Source organism: Sinocyclocheilus grahami, unplaced genomic scaffold, assembly GCF_001515645.1.
Source record: "Sinocyclocheilus grahami isolate Dianchi unplaced genomic scaffold, SAMN03320097.WGS_v1.1 scaffold86.1, whole genome shotgun sequence".
In the NCBI taxonomy this organism is placed as follows: Eukaryota; Metazoa; Chordata; class Actinopteri; order Cypriniformes; family Cyprinidae; genus Sinocyclocheilus; species Sinocyclocheilus grahami.
In genome coordinates this window covers 340020-366379 of record NW_015505265.1, presented here as the reverse complement: position 1 = coordinate 366379, position 26360 = coordinate 340020, and the positions used below count along the sequence as shown (strand labels likewise).

Genomic DNA, 26360 nt, shown 5'->3' with positions numbered 1-26360 from the left:
TTTGTAATATCTTTAGTTGATTGGAACTTTTTTATTATTGCTCTGACGGTGGAAATGCGGAAATGCAGTGCTTTAGCTCTTTTCTTAAAACCACTTTCTTTTTTGCGAAGCTCAACAATCTTATATATTATATAACTATATAACTATGTTTTTACTCCTTGTGATGGATGATTAAGGGAATTTGGCCTTTGTGATCTCTCATATTTATATTCCTGTGAAACAGGAAGTCATGGCTGGACAATTTCATGCTCCTAGTCACCCTGGTGTGCTAAAAACTAAATATGTATGGGAATATACTTTAGAGATATTTTACTCATAAGAATTTCTAGGGGTGCCAATAATTGTGGTCAACATGTATTGGAGAAAAACTATTATTTTATAATGAGATCCAACCCCCCACCCCCCCACTCTCAATTGTTTTACTTTAATGAAAGGTTAGAATTTTGTGAATTTTTTGAATGAAAGATCAAAAAGATAACGATGCAGATTTATTTTCACAGCCGCCTTTGCTCATATTTACCAAGGGTGCCAATATTAGTGGAATTTCATAAGAGAATAAGAGATATTTTTTTCCCTCATATAATGAGATGTAATTTAAATGTGTACTCAAGCACAGTTATCTGTCTCGAAATGGCCAAATATTTGCTGATGAATCAGCCTGGGTGATATGTTGGTCATTAATCACAGTAGTATTTGGCCACAATGGTGAGACTGGACTGTTTGAAATATCATGCTCAGCACTTTATTCTTACACTCAGAGCGTGCTTTCATTCATGCATCATAATTAGCTATCTTTGCAATTTTAGATTAGTTTAACTGTTAATTATATATCGAAATTAAGCATGGGTTTTCATTCTGTTATTGATGTTCTCTTTACAGACATCGCTCCGTACTTTAAAACCGAGGCAGGGGGTGCACAGACACACCTGGAGGGGAACAGACTCGTGCTCACCTGTCTGGCTGAGGGCAGCTGGCCGCTGGAGTTCAAATGGATGAGAAACAGCACAGACATCACTAAATACACACCAGAGTACAGGTAATAATCAACACATATTGTGTCTGCACGTTTAGACTTAAATATTTAATTGATTTAGCTGTTTATATCTCTTATCCAAAACCATGCAACAGGGAAACTCCTTCTGAAGCAAGATCATTAATCACACTAAAATGGGCTGTAACATCTGATCTTTGAGGAGCTATTCAAGATCATGAAGTCTGCATAAAACAGCAAAACATTAAACCCCCAATTCACAAATCTCACATTTTTATTTCATGGGATTTTTAAAGTAGTTTGTTGCACTATTTTGGTATAAGTAACCATTATCTTAACTGGCACCCATGTACCGAGGTCATTGGATTCTGGATTGTACTGCACAAAATAGTGCTACAGTATAAAAAACTAATATAGACAGTGCTGTGTCCTTTGGGATCTCATTTGTCCTGTTCCCTTCTTTGGTCTCTTTCTCTTGTCTGGTCATCCATATTTGACCCCTCGTGTTTTGGAGACATTATTATTACAGTGACCTCTGAGTTGTGTATAATAAAGAAATGGTGTATAATAAGAACAGTGTTTCAAGATGAGGTCTATTTTCATTCCTTTTTTTAAAAGCTAAAAAATTTGACTTTAAAGGGATAGTTCACCCAAAAAAGAAAATTCAGTCATCATTTATTCATCCCTATGAACCTGTATGAATTTCTTTTTAATGCTGAACACAAAAGAAGATATTTTGGAGAATGTGTAAAACCAAACAGTTGATGGTAGCCATTGACTTCCGTAGTATTTTTTGCCATACTATGGAAGTCAGTGACCGGCTACCATCAATTGTTTGGCTGAAATGTTGCCATGAAAACAGTAATAATTGCCTCATGTTTTTCTAAACAGGGTTATCATAATTATCTACTAAAACTAATACTATTAAAACCATTTTTGTTAACTGAAATAAAGCTGAAAAAACTCAAATCTAAGTATTAGATGAAAAAAGTAAAAAAAAAACGAAACAAAAATGAAAAATGTTGTCTTGGCAACTAACTGAAATAAAACAAGTTTATGTTAAAGAACCAATTTTTTTTTTTAAAGCTATATATAAATATAAAAAAAGCTACAACTAATAAAAGTGATAAAAGCACATTACAAAATGACTAAAACTTAAACAAAAAAATTTAAGTGAACTGAAAAAATAATGATGAGAGCTAATTCAAAAATATGAATAAACACCACAATAATATATAAATATTACATAATATAAATAACACCGGTCGAGTGCTTTTTAGAAAAGTTGAAATGAGAACAATTAGAACTTTTGCAATTAACTGAAATAAGATTAAGTACTAAAATTACTCAAATTAATATAATAAAATAAATTACAGCTATAAAAAAAGAAAACCGATTAAAAAAGGCTAAAGCACATAACAAAATTACTAAAACTTAAAACGAAATATAACTATAAAAAAAATATAGCTAAAAAATTTAATTATAAAAATGACCAAAGCACATGACAAAATTGCTAACTGAAAATACAAAAAAATAAAAGCTAATTCAAAATATCAATAAATACCATAATAGTATTTTCAATATTGATAATAAACCAGCATATTGGATCATGTGACTCTGAAGACTGGAGTAATGATGCTGAAAATTCAGCTTTGATCACAGCAATAAATTGTATTTTTAAATATATTCAACTAGAAAACCAGTCATTTAAATTGTAATAATATTTCACAAGATTACTGTTTTTACTGCATTTTTGGTCAAATAAAAGCAGCCTTGATGAGCAGAAGATACTTCCGTAAAACACATTATAAATCTTGCTGATCCCAAACTTTTGAACAGCAGTGTACATATTACATAACATACATGATATCTTATATTATGTACAATTCTACTAGGGTTTAAGCAATTAAGCAACAGAGAATCACACCTTACATTTTTTTATATTTTGATTTTATTTTTACATTTTAAGTATAATATCAAAATATCAATAAATACCATAATAGTATATAAATAATCAAAAATAAATAACATGCTGCTAACATCATACTTCATTGATATCAGTTGTGAGTTTAGTCTTTTAATAATAATTAATAATAATACTCTTTTTCTATTAACTGAAATAAAGCTGAAAAATATTTAAAACTTAAAAACAAAACCACTTTGTTGATATGATTTGTGAGATGTGTGAATGTCACTTAGGTTACTGCTGATGTAGCCAGTATGCAGGACAGCTGATTAGGGTTCTCATCAGTTATTGACGGGTTATTGTGTGGTGCAGCCCATGGAGCGGAGCTCTCTGAAGAACAGCGACGTCCTCATCCTAACAGGCCTGACCCGGACCCCACCGCCAACCCGGATGGCATGCTGGGAGGATTCTGCAGCAACCTGGGTGAGTTTCACACACCTGCCGGATCCGGTGTGTTAGGTAAGAGTGCGTCTGACTCCGAGTATGTCTGGGTGCTTTCTCTCTCCTCAGCCATGACGATCCGTGCCGGTGCCGTGGTATTCGTCCGGGGTCATCTGTGACCTGCTGCAGTGTCTGTATCAGTTCATGGACTCGGCTGACCTGGGCAGCACCCCCTTCTACTTCATCTCCCCCGTGGCCAGCGGCTCGCTGGAGTTCTCGCAGATCTTCGCAGAATGGGACGATCGCAAGCGGCTCGATGCAGTTGCTTCCAGTAATGTGGTTGATTTAAAATATTATAGTTGCTACAGATATTATTTTGGTCACAGTTTCAGTCATCACTGCCGTTGCAATGATTCTATAGTGACTATTTTTTTCTTGTTCATCGGCTAGAATATTGTGGGTTTTGTCCTATTAAATACATTTATAATATAATAATAAAAAAATGTAATTATATTTAATATTTAGAATTTTTCTTTTTAATCAGCTAGATATTGTGTTTTATCAAAAACATCTGTAATATAATGATTAAATAATTTTTTTTAAATTGGTATTTTTTCTTGTTAATCAGCTAGACATTGTGAGTTTTGTTTTATCAAAAACATATGTAATATAATTTAATATAATATAATGATTAAATAATTACAAATTATATTAATATTAATATTTTTTCTTGTTAATCAGCTAGATATTGTGAGTTTTGTTTTATCAAAAACACCTGTAATATGATATATTATTATTATTATTATTATATAATTAATAACTTATTATAAAAATGTATTAATTAAAATTAAATAGATTTTTTCTTGTTCATTGGCTAGATTGTTGGTTTTGTTTTATTGAACACATCTGTAACACAATTAAAATATAATTAATAATTGAATATTAAAATTAATAAAATATAAATATTTAATAATTTTTTTCTAGTTAATCAGCTATATATATTCTATATATAGAATAATACAATATAATTAAATATTAAATTAACAGAATAAAATTAATAAAATCATGTAATTAATTTTATTTGTTTGCAGTTCATTGTCATATTGTGGGATTTGACTTATTAATGACATCTGTAATATTATTAATAACTGAATATTAATTTAATTATATGTACCACTCCAGAAATGTCTTTAAAATGTTTTTTTTTTTCCATAATAGTCACTGGAAGCGTCACTGAAGTTCATTGGTTTGATAATATGCTGGCAGATAATATGGTTACCATGGTAACTGTTCATTATTGCTGTGATATTTCCATAGAAGTGCTCAATAATAGCTCATTCTCTTAGCAGTCTAAGGTCTATCTGCTGAGCCGCCTTTTCCTCACGCAGAGGTACCAAAAAAACGGCAAAATCCTCAAAAGGCATCCCTGTATGGACACATACCTGTTTGTCATGTGCTTGGTTTCTGCAGCTGATTCAGACCAATGAACTGAAGCATTACCCCAGCATTCATGGAGATTTCAGCAGTGAGTTCCGGCAGCCGTGTGTGGTGTTCACGGGTCACCCGTCCCTGCGCTTCGGGGATGTGGTGCACTTCTTGGAGCTGTGGGGCAAATCCAGCCTCAACACCATCATCTTCACCGGTGAGACACAGCATATCACTAAACACATCACTCTTATTCAGCGAGGATGCATTCAGCTGATCAAAACTGACTGTAAAGACATTTATAATGTTTCAAACTATTTCTATTTCATGCTGTTCTTTTGAACTGTTTATTTAAAGAATCCTGAAAAATAGAAATGTATGACTGTTTCCATAAAAATATGAAGCATCACAACTGTTTTCAACATTGATAATCAGCATATCAGAATGATTTCTGAAGGATCATGTGACACTGAAGACTGGAGCAATGATGCTGAAAATTCAGCTTTGATCACAGAAATAAATCACATTTTACAATACATTCAAATAGAAAACAGTTATTTTAAATTGTAATAATATATCACTATTTTTCAGTTTTTACTGTATTTTAATCAAATAAATGCAACCTCGGTGAGCAGATTAATGAGCACTATTCACCCCAAAAGCAAAAGAAAAAACAATACAGTATATTTTGCATATGACTATTTTTAGAATCATGAAAATTTTTTCCACCGATTGACATGGTATTTTTTTCTTTTCTACAAACAAATATTTTCATAATGATTTTATAATGATGTGGAAACCCATTAGAAAGTCTAGAGCAGTTGCCATGGAAACTGGGATGGAAAATGGACTTGAAGGGTTTCCAGGTTTCCCTGAATGTGGTGTAGTTCTGAAACCCTTTGACCTCTGACTCTCAGAGCCGGACTTCTCTTACCTGGATGCTCTGGCTCCGTACCAGCCGCTGGCCATGAAGTGCGTTTACTGTCCCATAGACACGCGGCTCAACTTCCACCAGGTGTCCAAACTCCTGAAGGACATCCAGGTACAGTCTGTTCCTCCTGAAGGCCGGAAGGTCAGATGTCCTCAGTGTGTCCATTACGACATGAAATGATTGAATTGGCCTCGACTGACTATGTCTCTTGTGCTGTCCCATCAGCCTCTTCATGTGGTGTGTCCGGAGCCGTACACGCAGCCTCCTCCGGCTCAGCCTCACCGCTCGGACCTGATGCTGGAGCTGCAGCCTCCACCCATGTCCTACCGCCGCTGCTCCGTCCTGGGCCTTCCCTTCAGACGCCGCTACGAGCGCATCCACCTGCTGCCTGAGGTCCCTACACAACTCTCAACAGCGCTCTAAGATTCAATTTAATCACACACTGACAGATTAACTGCTTTTTAACCATGCTTTAATATCTAATATTCATATATTCAAATTAACTTTTAGTTTTAGGTTTTTAGTTCAGTTTTAGTTCATTTTTTAAAATATTTTTTTATGTTTATAAATAGTTTATTTCTGTTTTAGTTTTATTTTAGTTAGTATTTTAACTTATTTCAATATATATATATATATATATATAAATATATATATTATTTGTAAATAGTTTATTTAATTTTAGTTTTAGTCCGTTAGTAATTTTAGTATTTTAACCTAAACTTAGTTTAGTTAGTTGCCAATTTTTCATCTAATATTAATATATATATATTTTTTATATTTATCATGATTTCAAAAACAGTGCTATTTTCATATTATTTATTTTTACGGCTATAATGTTTAATATTATTTGAATTGGCTTTTATTTGTGCATTTTCAGTTTATTTTAGTTTTTAGAAGTGCTTTTGTCATTTTATTAGTTTTTATATACGCATTTCTAGATACATTTATTTTCATTTCAGCTTTGTTTCAGTTCAGTAATTTTAGTATTTTAAACAACTTATTTCACTTAGATGCCAAAACAAATTTCTTATTTTTGTTTAGCTGAAGGTGTTCATCTAATATTTCTGTTTTATTTCATTTTTTTTTTTTTTTAATTAACAAAAATAGATTGAAATACTTTTAGTTTTTGTTAATTATAACACTGGTCAAAAAGCTTTAAAAATATTTATTTGTTAGTTTTGTATATTGATTATCTGTATGCTTTAAAATAATATCAGAAATAAAAAAGAACTATATCAGTTAATAATATGTATGATGTGTTCAGTATCTGAGTTTTGTTTTCTCCTGCTAACCGTCCAGCTCGCCAGGTCTCTGGTGCCGTCAGAGATTAAAGCAGGCGTCTCTGTCGCTACAGTGTCTGCGGTTCTGCAGTCCAAGGACAACAAGCACGTTCTGCAGGTCAGTGAGTGTGTGAACACAGCATGTGTTCAGTGCGACAGCCTGATAAACTTGATCTAAATCTTTAGCTTGCCTACATTTTTCTCTACATTGTCTGAAGCTTTTTTTTTAGCTCACATTATAACCAACAGCATGGTTTGTAAACTAGTTTATTCATCCAGCGTGAACACACAGGACAGTCTGACACGTGTGTGTGTGTGTGTGTGTGTGTGTGTGTGTGTGTGTATATATATATATATATATATATATATAGGCTTTCTGACCCCAAGACTCAACTAATATCTGCAGCTCTCCAGCTGTGATCCTTGGAGAGTCTTTGGCCACTCAAACTCCTCAACCTCATTACCATGCCTTGTTACGATATAGACACACGTCCTCTTCCAGGCAGATTTGTAATATCTTTAGTTGATTGGAACTTTTTTATTATTGCTCTGACGGTGGAAATGCAGATTGTCAATGCTTTAGCTCTTTTCTTAAAACCACTTTCTTTTTTGCGAAGCTCAACAATCTTATATATTATATAACTATATTCTTTGGTTTTTACTCCTTGTGATGGATGATTAAGGGAATTTGGCCTTTGTGATCTCTCATATTTATATTCCTGTGAAACAGGAAGTCATGGCTGGACAATTTCATGCTCCTAGTCACCCTGGTGTGCTAAAAACTAAATATGTATGGGAATATACTTTAGAGATATTTTACTCATAAGAATTTCTAGGGGTGCCAATAATTGTGGTCAACATGTATTGGAGAAAAACTATTATTTTATAATGAGATCCAACCCCCCACCCCCCCACTCTCAATTGTTTTACTTTAATGAAAGGTTAGAATTTTGTGAATTTTTTGAATGAAAGATCAAAAAGATAACGATGCAGATTTATTTTCACAGCCGCCTTTGCTCATATTTACCAAGGGTGCCAATATTAGTGGAATTTCATAAGAGAATAAGAGATATTTTTTTCCCTCATATAATGAGATGTAATTTAAATGTGTACTCAAGCACAGTTATCTGTCTCGAAATGGCCAAATATTTGCTGATGAATCAGCCTGGGTGATATGTTGGTCATTAATCACAGTAGTATTTGGTCACAATGGTGAGACTGGACTGTTTGAAATATCATGCTCAGCACTTTATTCTTACACTCAGAGCGTGCTTTCATTCATGCATCATAATTAGCTATCTTTGCAATTTTAGATTAGTTTAACTGTTAATTATATATCGAAATTAAGCATGGGTTTTCATTCTGTTATTGATGTTCTCTTTACAGACATCGCTCCGTACTTTAAAACCGAGGCAGGGGGTGCACAGACACACCTGGAGGGGAACAGACTCGTGCTCACCTGTCTGGCTGAGGGCAGCTGGCCGCTGGAGTTCAAATGGATGAGAAACAGCACAGACATCACTAAATACACACCAGAGTACAGGTAATAATTAACGCATACGCTTTGCTGTCTGCACGCTTAGACATAAATATTTCATTGATTTGATTGAGTTGTTTCCATGTCTTATCAAAAACAATGCAACAGGGACAGTCCTTCTGAGGCAAGATCATGAATAACACTAATATGGGCTTTAGTATGCGATCTTTGGCAAGATGTTCCAGATCATAAAGGCTGCATAAAACAGCAAAACATAACATCCCCAATCCACAAATCCCAAATTTTGATTCCATGGGATTTTTAAAGTAGTTTGTTGCACTATTTTGGTTGAAGTAACCATTATCTTATTTTGCACCCATGTAACGAAGTCATTGGATTCTGTGTTGAAGATTGTACTGCACAAAATAGTGTTACAGTATAAAAAACTAATATAGACAGTGCTGTGTCCTTTGGGATCTCATTTGTCCTGTTTGATCTTTGGCAAGATGTTCCAGATCATAAAGGCTGCATAAAACAGCAAAACATAACATCCCCAATCCACAAATCCCAAATTTTGATTCCATGGGTTTTTTTAAAGTAGTTTGTTGCACTATTTTGGTTGAAGTAACCATTATCTTATTTTGCACCCATGTAACGAAGTCATTGGATTCTGTGTTGAAGATTGTACTGCACAAAATAGTGCTACAGTATAAAAAACTAATATAGACAGTGCTGTGTCCTTTGGGATCTCATTTGTCCTGTTCCCTTCTTTGGCCTTTTTCTCACATCTGGTGATCCATCTTTGACCCCTCGTATTTTAGAGACATTATTATTACAGTGACCTCTGCGTTGTGTATAATAAGATAAGAAATGGTGTATAATAAGAACAGTGTTTCAAGATGAGGTCTATTTTCATTCCTTTTTTTAAAAGCTAAAAAATTTGACTTTAAAGGGATAGTTCACCCAAAAAAGAAAATTCAGTCATCATTTATTCATCCCTATGAACCTGTATGAATTTCTTTTTAATGCTGAACACAAAAGAAGATATTTTGGAGAATGTGTAAAACCAAACAGTTGATGGTAGCCATTGACTTCCGTAGTATTTTTTGCCATACTATGGAAGTCAGTGACCGGCTACCATCAATTGTTTGGCTGAAATGTTGCCATGAAAACAGTAATAATTGCCTCATGTTTTTCTAAACAGGGTTATCATAATTATCTACTAAAACTAATACTATTAAAACCATTTTTGTTAACTGAAATGAAAACAAAGCTGAAATAAAATACAATAAAATATATGTATTAAATGGAAAAAAAATTAATGTACCAAAAAAAAAAAAAACCTGAAATAAAAAAATAATTGAAACTAAATATTAATATTTAAGAGAAACAAAAACTAATGCACATGAAAAAAACATATAACAAACTGGTTGCACTTTATTTTACAGTATGTGCACTTACTTGTACTTACAGTGTACTTACCTATGAAAGTACTTATTAATATCAGGTAACTACATGGGTTAGGGAATGAACAAATCCAGAAATCGAAACAAAGTTCCATTTCGGTTGTGCGCTGTCCTTCGACTCCTTCTGGCCACTTCCCAGTCCTGCTCGGGTTAGGTTTAGGGGTAGGTTCAGGGTTTGTACCTAGATATTACCCAGTTATTGTAATTACTATAGCAAGTACATAGTATGCACATGTGGAACAGGACTGTAAAACAAAGTGCCACCAACAAACTAATTAAAAATTCAACTAAAACTAATAAAAACACAACAACTGAAAAATACTATTAAAAATACTAATTCTTGATCTTTCTTCTGTTTCTATCTCATCTTTACAGTAGCATTGAAATTTAATTTTTTTCAGTGTTCCTCTGAATCTTTAACTTACGTTTGAGATATCTGTAAAACTGACAGAGTGTTGAGTTTTTTATCAGTGCAGCTGATTCCACATTCAGCTCATGTGAACCATCAGTTCTGCATTAAACACCGTCATCTGTTAAAACTGAATCAACACAGATTTGAGCAGCTCTGACCCTGTGGGCTTGTAATCTTTCTTGTTAAACAGCACACACTCGCATCCATCTGCTCATAATCCAAACACTTGTTAGCGTCCACTTTCAAACTTCTTGTCTGTTTAATTGAACTGTTTATTGTACAGGTTGAGGAAATCATATTGTACAGATAACACATATTTGACTGTGATATACACGTGCCAAGTCTTGAGTAGTGTTCAAAATAGCAAAGTACTCTACTACTCATACTATTTCTGCAGTTTATACTATAGTGTGGTGAACGGTATGCAAAAGAAGAGAATACTGTGTGGTTGGTATACTTTTTCCCACAATGCAATGCACTTGATTTGACCTTTTAATTACAGTGTGATGAATGAACTGCACGTAATATCACCCCAATTTTTTTTTGGTACATTATTGGATCAAACTGCTAGCAGTCAATGCATCAGTGGATTAAAGAAACTTAATAACAGGAAGTGACTCACTGAATTAAACATACAGTGAGGTTATGATGAGACAACAATGTAGTACACTACTGTTTGAAACATTTATCATTGCATAATGCGCTGTTTCTCACTCAAAAAAACGTAGTATGCAATATAGTGTGTACTGCACAGCAAGAACATCAAGTAAGCACTATGTAAATCCCAGATCTCTTTCTCTCTTCCAGGCACACAATTACGTCGTTAAAGCGTGAGGATGCAGGTGTATATCAGTGCGCGGTGAGGAACAGGATGGGAGCGCTGATCCAGACAAGAGCTGATGTTCGCGTGGCTTGTAAGTACATGTGTATGCTGTTCGAAAGGGAGTCCGGGAGGCTGAAGCACAAATGGATTTCACACATCACCACACTCACCTAGAACACACACATATGCATGTAGCACAGGAGACCCTGTGGATTAACTAAAAGTGACATTCAGAAAACACTCCAGTAAATTCTAAATAAGGTGTCACTCCAGTACACTTTATTTGCTGTTTGAAATAAGCCAGGTGTATGGGACACATATACACATATACAAGTATATTACATTAATTGCCGTGCATTATTCTCCACATATAGCGCGATCTGAACCCTAAACACATTTTGTCAAAAAAGCCGGTTTTGTCCACTTTCAAGGCATCGCGAGTTCATGTTTTACTGCAGAAGCCGACAAGCTCCCTTGTTGTTTTTGAGCAGAGGCCAATAAGTCCATTTTAGCGAATCAGCGCTCTGTATTCAGGTCAGGTGACAAGACTACTTTCACTTAGAAAAGACGCAGTGTTGCCAGACGTACGATAATTATCGTATTTGTACGATAATTTTGACCTCTGTACGATCAATAATGAAAAAAATCCCATAATGTACGATAATTTCATAATTTTATGACAATTCAAATGATGGTAGTTGTAGTCATAGGGCTTCTATATTCATACACGAAATCGGCTCATTACAGACTCTCTAAATGTGCTCGTGCACACCTCAGAGTGTGTTAAGAATGCAGGAGGGTGCCCTGCTTTAAAGCCAACGAGCACTATGTTGCGGTCCATGATGGCAAGAACCCCCTCAACATATGGCAACACGCAGGCTTCCGATGACAGCGACTCAGATGTGTAGAGTTAACAGCTAAAATCTGTCTACACTGGACGCGACAAAGCGAGTGTTAAAAACCATTTTAATACGTCATAAATAGAACGAGACATCAGTTTACTGTCGGGGATGTGTCGTGTCGCATCCAGTGCAAACAGTCTCTGATTATAATGATTTCTATAGTATTTTGTCGCACTGCTCGCATCCAATGTAAACACGGTACGCCTAGTTATCTATTGTGGTAATTTACAGGTTGTGTCAAAAATTTGTTGGTTTAGATAAATAGCTGTATTCTGTACGTTTGACTCATGTACGATCATTTTCTTCCAAATACGATAATTTTGAGCTTCTGGTACGATACTTGGACATTTCCAATCTGGCAAAACTGAAAAGACGTGCTAGCTGAGAGGAGTTTCGTCAAAGCTGACTAAAATTGATCGAGGATGGATCATTAAGACAACACGATACTTGGACATTTCCAATCTGGCAAAACTGAAAAGACGTGCTAGCTGAAGGAGTTTCGTCAAAGCTGACTAAAATTGATCGAGGATGGATCATTAAGACAAACTTGATGAACCTGTGATATCTTCTTTAGGGTGAAAAAGGAAAATAAAAGCTGAAACGTTTTCACGGAACCTTGCAAAAGCACAGGTCTGTGAGAGCCAGAAATCTTGCTTGTTTGTAGGTGACCAAATACTTATTTTCCCGAGGAATTTACCAATTAATTCTTTAACAATCCTACAATGTGATTTTCTGGATTTTTTTTCTTCTCATTTTGTCTCTCATAGTTGAGGTATACCTATGATGAAAATTACAGGCCTCTCTCATCTTTTTAAGTGGGAGAACTTGCACAATTGGTGGCTGACTAAATACTTTTTTGCCCCACTGTATATATACACATTGTTGTCATATAAAAATAATTATAGTCATAGTAATAATGAGATTCTAACTAACGTTGATCGAAAAATGCACTTTCAAGTCCAGTTACAATGTGAATGCAATGAGAACGGGGTTCTTTTTCATTCAGTTTATTTGAGATCTACTTTAAAGAGGTTTAAAATTGATTTTGAGAGCTTCTGTCTCAGAGTGATTTCATAGCATTTGATTCTTTTACATTTTGATGTCACCAACAGAGCAACAGAATTCTGAGATGTTAAATGTGCATGTTTTTTTTCTTTTGACTAAATTGCACCTCCCAACTACCTCTCTGTCTCTTTCTCTCGTTGTGTCTTTCTTTCTCTCTCTTAGACATGGATAACTTTGCTGAACTGGAACAGAGAAAAACGGTCTCTCAGGCAAGGGCCGCTGTCTTGAATCCTCCCGCTGTGACCAGTTACCCTCGCCCTCAGGTCACATGGTTCAGAGACGGCTTCAAGATCATTCCAAACCATCGAGTGTAAGTTGCCATTTTGACATTTATGAGACATGTTCTGTAAAAAGATCAATGGATATTGACAAACACCAGTTCTAATTTATTCTTTAAATTGTTTTGTCTAAACAATTACACTAATTCCATAATTTACTGACTTCTATCATTTGTTTTTCCAAACCTGTATGACTTTCTTTAATAAAATATTTGTCTTTTTGATGAATTTCTGACCACTCTTTTCAATAGATTTAGAGTAAATGAGAACTGGAGCTGCCAAGCTCCAAAATAATAAAAGAGCTCCATAAAGTATCATAAAATATGACTCATTTGAGGAACAGACCAAAATTTAAGTTGGCATTCTCTGAAAGTAATTTTTTTTAAATATCTATTTTTGTTTTCCACAGAAGAAAGTAAGTCATACAGGTTGTGAACATCATGACAGTGTCTAAATGATGACAGAATTAGAATTTTTAAATGAACTAATTATGTGAAAGATCAATATATATATATATATATAGACAACAAGCAGTCAAAATGCATTATGTAAATGTATTCCTATCGCAATAATCTGTCAAAAGTCAGGCAACCCTCGTCTGTACAGTTGAGAACACACACACACACATGCTTGCATTGAGAATAGTGTTACATCAATCACTGTCTACATTGTCTTTAGACCGATTGCATCAGTTGGCCCCCACGGCAATGATGTGCTTTATGACATTCATTGATTCTCTAAATGAAACCAGTGTTCTGACAAATAATGCTACCTATCAGATTATGCTACCAACACTGTATTTATCCTACTGTAAGGGTAGGTGTACATGTTAATAAAGCCTCACACCTTATTAATATCAGGCTGGAAGCAAAATCTGATAGGTAGCACTTTTATAGGTAGCACACAGGGTAGCACAAATCATCAGAACACCGGCACGTCCTGCAGTTGTTGACGCCATGCTCCACATTCTTGGATTGTTAGTGGCGGGGTCAACACGTCTGCTCATCAAGCTTTACTGTCAGCGTCACGGCAGCATCTGAGGATAGCTCATCTCGCTGGCTGTCAGTCAAACGGTTGTCATGGCACAAAAAAAAATGTTTGTTGATGAGCTTTTCTCCCACGACTAAAATGAGATGATGACGAGGCGACAATAAGGTCAATAAACGATAACTGTTACTATACCAACATGCAATATCGTTGACGATAAAAGAGGAGACTAAAATGCATTTAAAAAAATAAAAACTATAACAAAATATTTTTTTAATTTTCATTATTGTCGAAAAAGGAGACAACATATTATTGCATACTGCTGTATATGCCTCTCCTACGCAAGCTTTCATGTGTGCGGTTGCCAGATATCAAGAGTTCAAATCCCCAAATCAGAGCTTCACTGTTAAAGGTGGGGTAAGTGATTTCTGGTAGCCAATGTTGACATTTGAAATCACCAAAACAAACACGCCCCTACCCCAAAAGGCTCTTGCGCCTATTTTGATAGCTCCGCCCCACAAATACGTATGCAACCCAGGCAACGATTAGTTCTATGAATCAAAGCAAAACCAATGTTACACCGTGTCTACACCGGACGCGAGTGGCGCGGCGCGACAAAATACTATGGAACTCATTATAATCAGTGATGCTGTCTACACCATAGATATACATATCTATGGTCTACACTGGATGCGGCACGACACGACAAATCCCCGACAGAAAACTGCTGCTGCGTTCTATTCATGACATATTGACACAAATTTCAAATGATTTTCAACGGTCGCTTTGTTGCGTCCAGTCTGTAGACAGACTTTAGCTGTTGCGGCGCAGGCATGGTGTTACTCACCTATGGAGAAGAAACAAAGCGACCTCGGCGTCCGATCGCAGGCCTTCTGGTCCTTGAGTTCTCTCCACTAGACAGACTTTAGCTGTTGCGGCGCAGGCATGGTGTTACTCACCTATGGAGAAGAAACCTCGACCTCGGCGTCCGATCGCAGGCCTTCCGCTCCTTGAGTTCTCTCCAGTGCTGGAAAGCTGATCCGATATTTACACGGGTCCTACTTCTTGCCTTATTGCCTTAAGCCTTCTTTTGTTCTGCAGACGTTTTCCTCTTTTGTTTTTTATCCGCCATCTCTATTGTTCTGTTGCTCGGCTAATGTCCGTCCTGTGCACTGAATGCTCTCTCCTCCACATCATGAGTAGACACGCCCCTTACTGCTGATTGGCTACAAGTTTGTTTTGCTAGTCGGCCCGAATCAGTTTTCTAAAGCGTTTTTGAAAAATCGCTTACCCCACCTTTAAAGGGATACATTTTCTTCCTGGTGTTTTGCTTAAATTTTGCAATCTGGCAACCATGCGCACATGCTCGCGCTTCATTACGGAAGCACCAACGATGATCTGAAAACACCGACAAACAAGTACAGTAAACTGGAGTTTAGCGAACTTCATGTGAGATGTTCAGCTTAAATGAAAGTGTCATTCTGCCTGTCTGTGTTCTGTCATGAGATCTTGACTATATTGTTTGCGATTGTGGTTGCTGAATACATGCTCTTACTCAACTGCTGTTGTTTTACTAGAGAATAAACCATGTGTATGAGCCCACATGATTTGTGCTTATTGGTGAAAGTGCAATACCTTAAAGGGGTCATAGGATGCCCATTTTCCACAAGTTGATATGATTCTTTAGGGTCTTAATGAAAAGTCTGTAGCATAGTTTGGTTAAAATTTCTCAATGGTAGTGTAAAAAACACCTTTTTTACCCTGTCAAAAACAGCTCTTTTCAGATCAAGCCGATTTTGTAGCATTTTCCTTTAAATGTTAATGAGCTCTGCTGACCCCGCCCCTCTCTTCCAAGCTGCTCTCAGAGAGACTGTTTACTTTAGCCGCATTCATCGTGAAACTTGCTAATTAGCACATTATTAGGAAAGGTGATTTGCAAAGATTTATTACAAAACATTATACTCGCTACTTCTGTAGATGAGGCTGGATCATGAATGATTCGCACGAACATAGACGCATTTATGTAAATCGGGGGCGCATTCCCTTCAGAAACAATGTAATCCGCTGCGAGTTCAGCGGCTCAGATGTCGGGAGTAAATGACAACTGCTATGTTCATTATTACATCCAACAACAGAACACCTCAATCGCTTAGTAGTCATTCTTGTCTACATCTGCTCCGGCAGTGAAACAATGGCGGACTGATGACAGCTCACTCAGGGTGGGTCTAATGTAAGACACCAGTCCAGTCTGTGCTGAAACGCTACTGTCAATCAAACTATCGTGGGAGGGGCCTGTCTGTGTGACGTCACACAGACAGGCATCTGAGATCGGCTCGATTTGAGAAAGGGGAAAACATTTAAAAATATTTTTGAAAAAACACTGGTTGGATTTTTATCATTATAGGGTGGTTGTGTACACACACTGCCAACACACATTTCAGTTCAAACAACTTGTAAAAGTGCATGTAGCATCCTATGACCCCTTTAAATGTAAAAATAAATTATGTAGATTTTAATTTAATTTTATAAATATTGATTTAATATTACTTTATATTGTTATAGCTTTGTGTGTGGAATATAACAAAATTATTATTATTATTTTTTAAAGATTTTAGGTTTAAGCTCTTACAAAGTCCTTAATTCATTTTGAACCGCATTGCAAACTATTTCTTAGTTTTCTATTGTGTCCTTGCTGGATTTGCATTACTAACAAATCTGGGATTAGCTTCTTGACCTAATGTCAATGAACAGTTAGTAGAGACCTCCTAAAAAACAGAGACTACAGAGACTTCCAAAACCAAACTGAATTTGCAACTTAAAATAAAAAATAAAAAAAACAGCTGTTTATATGCAGGTATAATTTGTGTCTAGTTTGGTAGTTTGGCTTGTGTTTGGAATATAAATTGAGGCATGTGATTTCTAAAAGAGTGCTGAAATATGTCTTCTTGTTGCTCTTATCTGCATTAAATTTAATTTCCATGTTCACTCTTTCCTCTTAATTACTCTTTGAACTTTAGATCTCAAGACACGCACTCCTCTTCCCTTCATCTAGCTCTCTCCATTCCTCCCTCATTTGAACGTTTTTTTGCTGCTGTTTTCTCTTCTTACTCTGCCTGATTGTGATAATTTAATTGACTTTTTGGTTTCCTAACATAGTGGAACATCATAGATTGGACCACATTGTCATCAGGCTTTCCAACCAAACATGAACACACATACTTGACATTTGTCACAAACCTTCTCAGACTTTCGTAGTTATAACAAAATTGATTGAAACATACTGACTGATTTTGGCTTGCAGAAACCACATCTCACTGAATGCCCGTGGTTTGAAGGTTGGGGCGTGTTTTTTTAAAAAGAGATCGTGATTCTGAAAACAAAACATTAGATAATCAAACAAAATAATATGTAGACTAATTTACTTCAGGTTCTGAAAAAAAATTATATTCTTCAATGTTATAAATGAGTCTATTTATAAACAATATTAAAAATATATTTTAAATGAATTTTTGTAAAACAATCTTTTGAAATTAATGAATGAAGACTTGTTTTTCAGAATCAGAATCTCAACGAATTTTTGAACGAATCTCATCAAATACATTTTAACAGTCTCTGGTCCCCACCTACTGGCTTTATTTAACGTAACGTAACATTAGTTTCAAATGTCATTTACTCATTTTGATCGCAGCTGCCAGAACATTGCTGTTTATATCCGGATTATAGACTATTATCCCAATACTTTCATTATTATTTATGTTACGGGAAATAATGGGAGATTCAGTCGTGAATGTAGTGATAACCGTTTATTGGGGAAAAAAAGTGAAATAAACACAGCAAGGTGTCGTGGGTGCAGATGGTAGGAGTGTTCCTCGGTAGCGCAGGGACTGCAATGGTTAGACCAACCTCCGAAATAAGTCCAAGAGATGATCCAGAACTGAGACGGCAAAGTAATTCCAGGCAGGAACGGGAACCCGAACACAGAGACACCAAAACACTGCAAGAGTAAACCCAACATGAGAACCAAAACTATCTGACAAAGACAGAGCAGACACAGCGACACTAAATAGGGGAGCTGAAGAGCCACAGCTGGTGCCAATCAGCTTGTCAGCGGTAGACGCGTACACCAGACAGACAGAATAGCCAGTGAACCTGACAATTTGACAATTCGATGTTTGTAATTTTAAAAGGTTTACTAGACATAGTGGAATCATTGTCATTCAGGAATAAGATTGTGTGTGTTTTAATCGAGATTTCAATCTTTTAATGATTAATTGTGCATACATATTGCCCTATAGCCTATGTGTTTTTGTATATCATATTTGTACCAGACCTCAAAAGTAACCCAGGCCCAGGCCTGGGCAGCCCTCCCGCTTCCGTGATCCATGCTTACAAGGATACAAGCCAAAATGAGCATTTTGACTTAATTTGGTGTGTATTTGTTCATTCAAGTGTGGTAAGACGCAAAAGAGAACTCAGTTCGGTAATGGCACGCTCTCTGAGACACGGCTTTCTGTACGCACTTTGGATGTGTGCACGCAGAAAACAGAGCACGAGTAACAATTGAGTTTCCTTTTGTGTCTCCTTGTGCTTTAATGTTTTAAAATCATTTAAATGCTTAATCTGGCCAGACCTAGAAAAAGTGTGCATATGATAAACTTTCATAAGGAGTCAAAAATAAAGCATTAAGTTGAAGGGGGGCATTTTAACATTTTCATTGTCCCACCAGAAATTGCGCCACTGAAAATAAACCCAAACTTTTGAATGATCATGTAATTCTAAAGAACTAAAAAGTTCTGGTAACACTTTACTTGAAGGGGTGTGCATAAGACTGACATGACACCTTCATAATCATGACATGACACATGTCATGAATATGAAGGAGGTTTTATGCATGTTTATGACAACTGTCATTAAGTGTCATTCGCTCAGTTATGTCATTTTTAATGCAAATATGACAATATTTGACCTAACCCTACCCCTACCCTTACCCCTAACCATAGCCCATAACAAAGACATCTCAAACAATGTCATCTTTGCATTAAAAATTACATAACTGAGCGAATGACACTTAATGACAGTTGTCATAAACATGCATAAAAAACCTTCATATTCATGACATGACAGTTTCTCCTGTGGTATGAGGCTGGGCTCTAATCGTAGTCTTTATTTTTAAAGTGTGATATGCAACAGATCTGCCTGTGGACAGCATGTTGAGCAGCTGGTGTCCTGGTGGTGACACAATAACCGGAAGCTGACTGCTCCGAAGCCTGCAGTTATGGTTGTGGACTTAAAAGACACACAAACCCCCACAACCCTGAATATCAGTGGCTCAGCTGTCAACACCGTTGAGTCCTTTAAGTGTGCCCTTAAGAGGGAAGCAAACAGTGATACTGTTATAAGGAAGGATCCAAAGAAGATGTATTTCAAGTGACAAATGAAGAAATTAATTCTGCTACAAGTTTCTACTCAATAGTCTTTAGGTGCACTTCCTTCATAACAGTTTGGTGCAGGTCAGTCATTGCAAAGGAAAACACTGCACTGACAGTTCAGCACTTCAGTTCAAAGTAGCTGCTGTAAATATGCTTGTCCTGCTTCCCTTGTAATTGATTGTTATTTTAAAACTGACATTGATGTGTGATTTGCATCGTAAGTTTTTTTTTTTTTTTTTTTGGGTCTCATATTTTGTTAATATTAGTTAATGCAACAGGTTACAGAAATCAGCACAATCACGATATCTTTAACAATTTACACTACCATTCAAAAGTTTTGGGTTGATAGATTTAAAAAAAATTATTTGTAGAAAGTCTCTTATGCTCAACAAGGCTGCATTTATTTAATAAAAAATACAGTAAAAATTGTAATAATATGAAGAATTATTGCAATTTAATTGTCTAAGTAGTGTGCAATTTAAATTTTTTCTATTTTAATATATTTTAAAATGTAATTTATTCCTTTGATGCTGAAGCTGAATTTTAATCAGCAATTACTCCAGTCTTCACATGATGATTTGATGTCAGCTGTGCCACTTAATATTTTTGTGTAAACGGTGATTTTTTATTTTCAGAATTTTTTGATGAATAGAAAGTTCTGTTTATTTTAAATACAAATCCTTTGTAACATTAAACATGTCTTTACCTTCACCTTTAGTCAATGTGTCCTTGCTGAATAAGTATTAATTTCTTTTAAAAAGTTACTTACCCAAACTTTGGAATTGTTGTGTATATACTCTATTTATATTTATAACAATATTTTATTAGAATTTATTAGAATGTATTAATTATTAGGTTAATTTGTGTTTATACAGATACATTTTTACCTTTTTAAGTGAATTAATATAAATTAATAATGGACACAAATGTATTTACATTAAACAATACTTCATTAACTAATGTTAATTAACTGAACCTTATTGTAAATGTTGCCAAGTGTTACCATTTTTATTTATTTTTTTTAAATCTGGACCTTAAAAGTAATGTTCATGGTGTAAAGCACCAACAAGACATAATGCACAGGCTAAAAATGTCCATCTGCCTCTTACATATATAGACCAACAATTAAAAAAACGGCACAGATGGAACATACACCCCCTTAAGAAGACAATAAGAGGAAAAAAATGCATTAAATGCAGCCCACCTTCTCCAGGACACCTACCAGGTCCAACATTACGCCTTCACACATAAGTCATCACCTATTTGAAATACTTTCATAACCATAAACACAAAAATAACCATGCACAAGAATAGTAACCCTCATTAACAACCAAACAACATCCCTGCTAAACGCTTGCTGCTGTTGTTATTGTAGGCTAGTGTTTACTGCTGGAATTCAGCACCTCCCGCATTTATCCAGGGCACACTAAGGTCCTCCATCCCATAAACTTCTCATTTTATGCAATGACCCTGCAGGAACCTTTAGTATATGCACTGTGCAAGCAATATAGTTGCATATTTGACCAATTTACAGCATATTTTATGTTGCTTTTGATGCAAAATTTTCTATGATGAACGTGACTGAACAATATTCAATATGCTTTCCTTCTCTCTACCTTTATATTTCACATCTTGCATTGTTTTTGTGTGTACTGGTATGTTTATTGTGATCTTGGGAGTAATTTTACAAGTCAGATTCCATTTAAGTACAGTTTCCTGGCTTGTAAACTCAATTTGTCATTTCTCTGTCTGTCTGTCTTTCCCATGATGCTCTCTATTCTTCTGTTTTCCCCTATTGTCACCACCTTGTAATAATTTCACCACTGCTATTAAGTATTTAGTTTTCAGCACTCACTGTGAATGATTTAACTCATTCACTACCAAAGCTACTGCTGGTCTATTTTTAAAGAATATAAAAGTGTGATTTCTGCTCCACTAGCAGAACAAATCAGAATAGGAAAGTAATTATTCTTTCCGTCCACATTCTTACTGCCCACATCTGGCATTTCTAAGGGGCCGTTCACTCCAGTGTTTCTTTAATGTTGTTTAATGTTGGATTGTTCATCCAAAAATGCCAAGAAAATATTTCGTTTGTTTTGGTACGTACAATGAAATTCAATAAGGTCTATTGCCTTTATACAGGTTTGGAAGGACGTGAGTAAATGATAACCAAATTTTCATTTTGCAGTAAACTAAATGTGTAAAATTAGCTAAAATGAGTCTAGAACGTAACAAACTTCACCTTACACCCTTAAATCCAGCCTGAATGTGATAGTTAAAGGCCTGGAATATCTTAGATTTTAAAGTTGAAGCTGAAAGTGTGAAAACATCCCATGCTGAGATTTTTCCACTGTGGATTTATTTTGGACCGAGTGCGAGACTTCTCTTTTTTTTCATTTTCCCTTCCCTTCCCTCTTTTTTCCCCTGGATGGAGAGGCTGGAATTAAAGACTCTGAGTTCAAAGGGATTTTTTTCCCTTACAGGAGATAGATTAAAATGCTTATTCTTGAAGTTTTCATGTGGTTTCTCTGATTCTCTTATTCTGTCTGTCCTCTCTCTGTCTCTCGCTCACTCTCTGACTTTATTTCACCTTGAACTCCATATGAACAACATCCAGTGCCCATTAAATATCTTGGAGGCTTATCCTTTTCTCTTGTCTTACTGCTTGTTTGCTTGTCTGATTCTCATTTCCTGCCCTAAAAGCTCTTCCATATTGATGTCAGAGTATAGGCTGTTTTGTTCCTTATGGTTCTTTTCTCTTTCACCTTGTAATAATTTACTTATTTGTAAGGGAATTAATCATTATTAATTCATTCAGGTTTATTTCTAGCTCAGGTTTTAAAAGAACTCGATCTGAGAATTCGAGGTCCACCTGATCAAAACTGACTTTGACTTTCAATAGTTTATACTTTTATCAGCTACTCGACCAGCGAGAAGCTGATGTCAGTGTATATTACCAATTGAATATGTAAATTTTGTATTCTCCCTGGCCACGGGTGAAATACAAAATTTGATGATTTGTCAGCTCTTGAAAGACAGGTAATTATTATGCGTAAGCTACGAGCTAAGGTAACGTGTCCAGTTATCAGAACGAACCCCCTCGCTGAAATGTCGACAAAAGAGCTCTATATATTTAAATGTGGACAGTCACCCATGACTGGACTTTATTGACATTACACAGTGGCTCATGCATTTAAACACTGAGCTCTGTTTGAAGATTACTGTAGGCTTTGGCCACCGTTTCGGAAGTCTGTCTTTACGTCAGGATTTGGTGTGGAGAAACTGTACACTTATATAAACTAACGTCTTAGTCACAATGAACGTTTTTTTCCCCACTTCATCATCATCTTTGTCATTATTTGAGTTGTTACAACATCATTTTATTCTTAGATTCTTTTAAATTATTGAGGTTGAGTTGAAGTAGTGCTGAAAGAGCCGGCTAACAGCAGCCTTGCAGTGTGTGATCCCAGTGGTATCATTCCACCTGGAGTTTTCACCACGTTTTATGGTTATATAATGGAAATTATAACTTCACCATAAAAGTACTATAAGCAGAGACTCTTGTACTATGTAGTTAAAAGGATAGTTCACTCAAAAATGAATATTCAGTCATCAATTACTCACCTTCATGTCATTCCAAACACGTATGACTTTCTTTCATGTAAAACAGAGACGTTTTGTAGACAGGAAAAGTGCTTGTTGCTCTTTTCTGTGCAATTTCAATGAAAGGGGACTGTAAAGCCCCTGAAAGCACCATAAACGTGCTATTAAATAATTAATTTCTCACAACTTGCACACTACTTAGACAGCTAAATGGACTACATACTACGCTGTGTGAGAAGTTTTGTGTGCACACATCTGAAGCGCAAGCACACAGACAGCCACGTCTACACCGCGCGAATACTAAATTGAGCTCTCTTCCACTTTTTTGTGCATGGATGAATAAATACAGACAAAATTACTTCAAAATGTGAATATCCTAGTAAACACAGTTGGTTAGGCATATGTCTTAACATAAACAGTTGAGAAAGAAAAGGCATGTGTATCAGTATATTAAATCCGTCCTTTCGTTCTTAAAGTGAAAGCAAACTAATAATAAATCTAATGCTGTCAAAGAAAAATACAAGTGTTCACTGCTCCTGACTAAATAACCTTTGTAACATCAAAAAAAATTAATCTACATTTAATTTATACATTGAAGACTATGCACTTATTTTACATTTGATTATTATATTTCTGTAGCGTACCTGAAAATGTATTTTAGACTGAGCTGAAAAACCTGAAAAGCACTGTTTATTGAACTTGTGTCTTTGTATTTATTTTCTGCTATTGCTTGTACTTTGGTTATCTGTATAGTAGCAGCCAGAATTGTTTTTCCAGTTGTTTATTTTCTTTATTATTATAAAAAAAAAAAAAGTGTAGGCCTATTTTTTTTTTGTTGTGAATGTCCAAATTGAGGTACAGGATGTGAACATTTCAGATAAATGTTCATGTTATGTATTTTGGTTGCATTTGTGAGTTAATAAAAATGTAGATGGTTGTTTAAAATAGCTATATAATATCGATATATCGTTCGATATACTCCTGTATCGAATCGAATCATAATCGTATCATAGATTTTTTTGAGGTATCTGCAAATATCGTATCGCTGGGTATGAGAATCGATATTGTATCGTATCCGAGGGGGAGTGGGTGCTCTGGAGGCCCCTCAAGACAGACACGGGACAGCAGGCCTCCAGAGCGGTACCAATTCCAGGTCCCATGGCAGATCAGGCAGTTCGGGGTGCCATGGCGGAGCAGGCAGACTAGGAGGCCATGGCGGAGCAGGCAGACTAGGAGACCATGGCAGAGCAGACAGTTCAGGAGGCCATGGTGGAGCAGGGAGCTCAGGGGGCCAGGCCTCGACACTACCCCCCCCCCAAAAAAAATCTTTAGGGAGAATATCGTCTTTAGAGGCCCTCTGTAGGCCTAACTCAGGAACTGTGGCCTTGACTTGGGGACTGGAGACCTCCTTGGGCTGGACATGGGAACTGGAGCCCTTTCTGTGCTAGACTCGGGGACTGGAGCCCTCTCTGGGCTAAACTCGGGGACTGGAACCCTCTCTGGGCTAAACTCGGGGACTGGAGCCCTCTCTGGGCTAAACTCGGGACTGGAACCCTCTCAGGGCCAAACTCGGGGACTGGAACCCTCTCAGGGCCAAACTCGGGGACTGGAGCCCTCCGTGGGCTAAACTCGGGGACTGGAGCCCTCCGTGGGCTAAACTCGGGGATTGGAGCCCTCTTTGGGCTGGATTCGGGGGCTGGAGCCCACACTGGAGCGAGCTCTGGGGCTGGAGCCGACACTGGAGCGAGCTTTGGGGCTGGAGCCGACACTGGAGCGAGCTTTGGGGCTGGAGCCCACACTGGAGCGAGCTCTGGGGCTGGAGCCCACACTGAAGCGAGCTGTGGGGCTGGAGCCCACATTGGAGCGAGCTCTGGGGCTAGGATGAGAGCGGAGAACAGTTTTTTTCTCCTCATCCTCCTCCTTTGGTTAAGGGAGAACGGCGCGGCCAGCGGGCTTGACGGCGGACTGGTTCTGGCTCGAGGCCGGACACTCTCCAGACACCGGAGGATCCCTTCCCTCCAGCTTAGTCCCGTGGTGTCTGGGAGGTCCACGGGGCAATGGTAGTTGGCACGTGCCAGAACAGAGAGTTGATGGTGGCGTCATCTAATTGCCGTCACCGCGGCGAGCCCGCAGAACTAGGAGCCTGCAGGGGGAAGGAAAACAAAAACACTTTCAAAAATGAAAGAAAAAACACGGGGAGAAGAAGCGCCGCTCACTTGTTGTTGGGTTCGGTATTCTGTCACACTTAGCCTTCTGTGCTGGAGACGAGGAGACGAAGGAGCATTATCATCAATGGTCTTTATTCTTAAACACAGGCAGGAACACACACGTAGGGAAAGGATTCAGGAACATTCAATACCGGACCAGGAACTAAACACAGGAAACGCTTTAAATACACAAGACATGACGAGGGGATGACAAGAAACACCTGGGAGCAATAACATAGTTGCACATGAGGGAAAACTGGGTCATGGAGAGCACGTGGGGGAGGAAATCACGGAACACAGGACTGACACACATATTTCTCATTTGAAAAGTTAAGTTCTCATTGTGACAACTTACCCCATATAAAATGACAGCATGTCCCGCTTCAGTTTATATTATATTATATTATATTATATTATATTATATTATATTATATTATATTATATTATATTATATTATATTATATTATATTATATTATATTATATTATATTATATTATATTATATTATATTATATTATATTATATTATATTATATTATATTATATTATATTATATTATATTATATTATATTATATTATATTATATTATATTATATTATATTATATTATATTATATTATATTATATTATATTATATTATATTATATTATATTATATTATATTATATTATATTATATTATATTATATTATATTATATTATATTATATTATATTATATTATATTATATTATATTATATTAT

General features: G+C 36.2%; 3 protein-coding genes across 3 annotated transcripts in view; all 3 read left to right on the top strand.

Moving 5' to 3' along the window:
• Nucleotides 1-3517, top strand: part of LOC107586869 (uncharacterized) — an 83028-nt gene extending 79511 nt beyond the window's left edge. The window contains exons 2-3 of the mRNA XM_016274420.1: nt 880-1036; nt 3319-3517. Coding sequence (XP_016129906.1) covers nt 880-1036; nt 3319-3517 — 356 coding nt within the window. The remainder of the gene's footprint in view (nt 1-879; nt 1037-3318) is intronic.
• On the top strand, nt 3249-7152 carry LOC107586868 (integrator complex subunit 9-like). Its single transcript, XM_016274419.1, has 6 exons — nt 3249-3380; nt 3468-3669; nt 4809-4980; nt 5681-5805; nt 5920-6087; nt 6994-7152. The coding sequence occupies exons 2-6, from the start codon at nt 3655-3657 to the stop codon at nt 7150-7152; spliced, it is 639 nt and encodes a 212-aa protein (XP_016129905.1). The 5' UTR covers nt 3249-3380; nt 3468-3654.
• Nucleotides 7153-8364: 1212 nt separating this feature from the next.
• The window catches only part of sdk1b (sidekick cell adhesion molecule 1b), a 129699-nt gene continuing 111703 nt past the window's right edge, over nt 8365-26360 (top strand). Inside the window, exons 1-3 of the mRNA XM_016274350.1 lie at nt 8365-8517; nt 11137-11243; nt 13282-13429. Of these exons, the coding sequence (XP_016129836.1) occupies nt 8474-8517; nt 11137-11243; nt 13282-13429 (299 nt within the window). The 5' untranslated portion in view covers nt 8365-8473. The remainder of the gene's footprint in view (nt 8518-11136; nt 11244-13281; nt 13430-26360) is intronic.

Excerpts from the sequence above, each read along its gene's own strand:
- LOC107586868 (XM_016274419.1), top strand. Across the intron at positions 4,981-5,680 it reads CAACACCATCATCTTCACCG|AGCCGGACTTCTCTTACCTG; the intron begins GTGAGACACAGC and ends TCTGACTCTCAG. Across the intron at positions 5,806-5,919 it reads AACTCCTGAAGGACATCCAG|CCTCTTCATGTGGTGTGTCC; the intron begins GTACAGTCTGTT and ends CTGTCCCATCAG.